The following is a 4864-nucleotide window of genomic DNA, read 5'->3' on the forward strand; positions in this document are numbered from 1 at the left end:
GCCCTTCAACTCTCCTGGAGTTAATTCCATCAGAAGTCATGATACACCAAGAGCTCTTCCCCTTATTCCATCCACACAGCTGTGGACCCACCCTCTTAGAATCCTGCACCCCTGTGTTAAAGTCTTCTCAAAGAACCAAGTTCTGGAATGCAGATCTGCACAATTATGGTTGTTCTTTCCCCAAAGCACCAAACTAAAAGAAAAAAAAACTTCTCAGGAACTCAATCATTGGAGCATTTCAATCCAACTGTCAAAACCATTTCTCTACATGAGGCTTCATGCTAGCATATTACAGCAAAAGTGAATCTAAGAAAAGAAAAAGACAAAGATTTTAGGTGATATACTCCAACACTCTTTACTGCTCTAGAACCCTCACTGCAAATTTACAAATCAGCAGGAAAATTAATCAAACTTGAATAGGAAGAATTTGAGTAAAAATATTGGATACTTTTTGTTTTAATCTTCGGTTTAAGCATGATTTCTGCTCAATCTTATAATCAGGGAGAAGTGCTGATCATTTCCTTGGTATTTTTGCATGCTTAAAATTTAGCCCAGTCTTTGAAGACCCTCTCCAGCTTCTGGCCAAGCAGAACTTTGCCACTCACTTTGAACTTGCCAGCAAGGAAAGCCTTCTGAGGATTCATTTTGCCCAAAACCAGCTCCATAAAGACAGGCTCTGGGATTGTGAAGACAGTGTCTGCTGGGAGCCTGGCGGATCCTGGATACATGTCCCCAGCGCCATTCTTCAGGTCAATGGTCCACTGCAGAATGGTCTTCCCATCTTTGGTGATGTCCAGCTGAAAGATGGCATTGACTTTCTTTACCAGTTGGGCCCCCATTTCTTTGATGTGATGGCTAATGTCCTCGAACACGAGGAAGCTCTGGGATTCTGACAGCTCCAGAGGGTGCGGCGCAGCGTGTTCCTGAGCTGACCCCAGATCCTCAGGCCCATCCCCCGCTTTGATCTTGGGCTGATGGTCAGTCCTCTTCCACATCTTACTGTACTGGTCCTCCTGACTTTGCTGTCTGGTTTGTGAGCCGCTGTGGTCAGATTAATATCCGCAGGTCAGATTGTGACATCAGAGGTAAGGCCCAAGTGTGTGTGGGGAGTGAAGCCGGTGTGTGTGCTGCAGTCTTATTGGCCAGATAGAGGCTAAAATGTGACATGGGGTGAGACTCAGACAGGTAATTGTGAGGCAGACCCACACCACCAACCCCTAAACCAATCAGGGCTATTGGTCTCGCAAGGCCAGAAAGGTCTGGACCCCATGTGGGAATAAGGGAAACTGGCCCCAGAAGGTTCTTTGGTGACATGACCTCTGTCTTTCCAATGCAGGCATCTCTCAGTAGCAGTTATTCTGATCCCTTTAAAAGCAGATAATCATCAAGGCATAGATCCTGGTGCTGAATTTGGCTTTACCTGGCTGCTCGTGGAGGGCGAAATGCTTTTAGAGCAAAATAGCTGGTTGGAGAAGAAATTGGCACAAGGGCCTGCATCAGAAAGCTTCTGGAAGTACAGTGAATGGGAAAAAATAAGTAAATAAATATCTCTAAGATCAACAGAAGATGCTTCCGGTCTCAGATGATAATTTCATGTAATCGTATAGCCCTTACTTGAACCAAGACACTGTTCTGGGCCCTGTACATGTATTTACACATTCAATCCTCACTACAATGCTCTGAGATAGGTACTTTTTTTTTTTTTTTTTGCTAAGGAAGGTTGTCCCTGAGCTAACATCTGTGCCAATCTTCCCCTATTTTGTTTGTGGAATACCACCACCGCATGGCTTGATGAGCCATGCGTAGGTCTGCACCCAGGATCCAAACCTGTGAACCACCAAAGCAGGGCGTTCAAACTTAACCACTACCCCACCAGGCCAGCCCCGGTAAGTACTATTTTTATCCCCATTTTACAGATTAGGAAACTGTGGCAAGGAGAAATGAAGTGACTTACACAAAGTCACAGAGACAGAAAGTAGGGTAGCCAGGTTTGAACAGAGGTAAAAATGACCCCAGAACCCACTTTTAGTCTGTCTGATGTTTCCTCATGATTAGGTTGAGGTTTTTTGGCAGGACACCACAGAAGCACTCTGGTGCCCTTCTCTGAGCATCGTATTGGGGTATGCAGTGTCAATATGTCCCATTACTGGGTAGTTGACCTTGATCGCTTGATGAGGTGGTATCACCAGGTTTCTCCACTGCAGAGATACTGTTTTTCCGTTTGTGGTGAATAAGTATCTTGTGGGGACTTTGAGACTGCAAATATCCCGTTTCAGATCATACTTCAGCCCACTCCTTTTTGCATCCATCCGTGGTCCATCCGAGTGATGTGTGCTAAGTGGTCATTTTCTACTCGCATCGCTCCCTTTAGATTGAACGATTGGAATTCTGCTGTAAGGAAGAGCCTGTCCCTTCTCCCTCATTTCTTTATTTGTTCAATTATTTATTTATCTCAGTATGGACTTGTGGATATTTATTTCATCCTATGGGTCATAATCTATTATTATCATTATCTATTTTCTCAAACTGACCCAGATTGGGCCATTGTTTGCTCCGTCTAGTTGGTGCCTGTGTCCATTCCTGACCCCACTGCTCTTATGTGTAAGTGAAGCTACATTAAACGGAGTTGCTGGTAGCTTTGTTCTCTGTGGTAGGAATGCAGAAAGTAAAAAAAGGCTTCAATACACTTTCTTTGGTACATGATGAATGCACTGGTATTATCAACATGCAGCAGTTAAACAAAACCCAACAACCATCAAAACCAAGTCTTTATTCTGAGGCGCCCGATGTGGACAAGTCAGCTTGGAGAATGTAAAATGATGAGGCAGGCAATTCTCCAGTAAGCTCGCTGGGAGCCACCAGCAGAGAACTGAGCCCCATCGCCACCAGTATCTGCTCTTCCTCAAGGGTGGGGGTGTCCCCTCTGAATTCTTCAGATGGGTCCCCAGCTGGGCTGTTGTTCCTGCCTTAGTGTTCAGAGGAGAATGCAGTTCCACAGCCCATACATGTCCCCTTCATGAGTTTCTATCTTTTATGGGTATTTCTACCATTGAGGAATCCCAGTATGAATGGCCAGTATGCACAGGGAAAGGTGCTCAACATCATTAGTCACTGGGGACAGGCAAATGAAAACTACAATGGCTCATCACACACACAAAAAAATTGTAACCATGTATGGTGACTGATGTTATCTAGACTTATTGTGAGGCTCGTTTCACAATATATACAAATATCAAATCATTATGTTGCACACCTGAAACTAATATAATGTTATACGTCGATGGTAGCTCAATAAAAAAAAAAGATAAGCAAAGGTGCTGAATGATTGAGGTGAGGAGAAATATCACCAGCCGGTGATCCCCACCTCTCCAGACTTTTCTCTCCTGTCCCTGCAGGAGCCCTGCAGACCAGCGGGTCTTACACTCCTTTCCTGAACGTTCCTTGAGTTTCCCACCTAGGTTTTTGCATCCCATCCTCTATTTCTATTCAAACTCTGCCCTGCCTTCAAACGTCAGTTTAAACTGCGTCAGCCTCTATCAAGCCCACCACCGCCATGCAGTAGGATCCACGCAACATCTAGCCGGATGCGCTTTTGACTTTGAGGGTCAGACACAAGCTAAGCTGGGACAGGTGCATAAATGCACCCTGAATCAAGCACGGGGCAGCCTCAGAAAACAATTTACCAAGACTATGGGGTCTGTGGGAACATTCAATAAACAGCATTTTTCTTCCCTACCTGAATTCTAAAGAAATTGAGAAATAAGACAAGGAAAGGCAGGTAGCAAGCAAAATTTTGCCTTTCTCACTGATAGAAGCAAAATTGAGGGAAAGGAGTTAGTGTGAGGCCCCAGTGGGCCTGCCCTCTAAACCCTACAATGCAAGGCCAGAGTTACCCACCTACCTATCGGCCACCCTCCATGGAAGCCTCTGCATGTGAGGCTGGTAGTGAGGGGCACACCCAGGGAAAGTTCTGGACATGGAGGAGCTCAGTTCATACTTCCCAGATTCACCACTCAAAAAAGTCGCCTCATCCAAGTGAGTAAAGGGATGAAGAGAGGCGAGGAGTGGCTTTGGGAGAAATTACTTTGGGGACAGTCCCTCCTTGAAAAAACCAGATTGTGGAGGTGGGCCCTGTGCTCCAGTCAATGCCAGCTCAAGCTGGGGTGGGGGCAGGAGGGCAAGTTCAGGGGAACCTGGCCTTAAAGCATGATTTCGCCCAATATTCTCTTTTTGTGCTTCGTTTTCTGCTCCCCCGCTCCCCTGCCCCTGAGGTTTTGTTGGGTTTTCACAACTCAAACTGAGGGTTCTCTCAGCTGCCCTCACTCCCTCCCAAGCCTCATCCGCCCTGACAGAGTGGATACTCCCTCTGTCGGTACCTGGAAATAAATAAAGAGTCCACTTTAATGGTCAGCTTTGTGACCTGTAAACAAAGAGAATATTTAACATTGTAGGTGTCAAAACACGCTAGTTTGAGTTTTATAAAATAATCTAGATTACAGTAACTCATTTTTCCCATAGGGAGCAGAGTGAAGGGCTGTCAGAATGAAATGGTCAGCAGAAACTAGAAGTTTACACAGAAAACATTCTATAAATAAGAAATTTGAACACGAACATGGAGCCCAGAAGTGCCCAATAGAGTTTTCTGAGATAATGAAAACGTTCTGTATCTGCACTGTCCAAAGCGGGAGCCACTAGCCATCCGTGGCTGTCGAGCACTTGACATATGGCTGGTACGACTGAGGAGCTGAGTTAATTTCATTTAGTTACAACTAATTTAAATTTAAATAGTCACACGAGATTTCCCATCAGCATCCGGGGAAACAAGCCCAACATCGTCCTAATCGCCACAAGGAAGTTACTTGGG

General features: G+C 45.3%; 1 protein-coding gene across 1 annotated transcript; it reads right to left on the minus strand.

Annotated features, from left to right (window-relative positions):
- Window positions 1-539: 539 nt before the first annotated feature.
- Window positions 540-995, minus strand: SCP2D1 (SCP2 sterol binding domain containing 1). Its single transcript, XM_014856405.3, has one exon. The coding sequence runs from the start codon at window positions 993-995 to the stop codon at window positions 540-542; it is 456 nt and encodes a 151-aa protein (XP_014711891.1).
- Between the last annotated feature and the right edge of the window lie 3869 nt (window positions 996-4864).

Source organism: Equus asinus, chromosome 15 (assembly GCF_041296235.1).
Source record: "Equus asinus isolate D_3611 breed Donkey chromosome 15, EquAss-T2T_v2, whole genome shotgun sequence".
NCBI classification, from domain to species: Eukaryota; Metazoa; Chordata; class Mammalia; order Perissodactyla; family Equidae; genus Equus; species Equus asinus.

What these genes read in the sequence shown, in the direction of transcription:
- SCP2D1 (XM_014856405.3), bottom strand. Translation starts at nt 995, where the DNA reads ATGTGGAAGAGGACTGACCATCAGCCCAAGATCAAAGCGGGGGATGGG.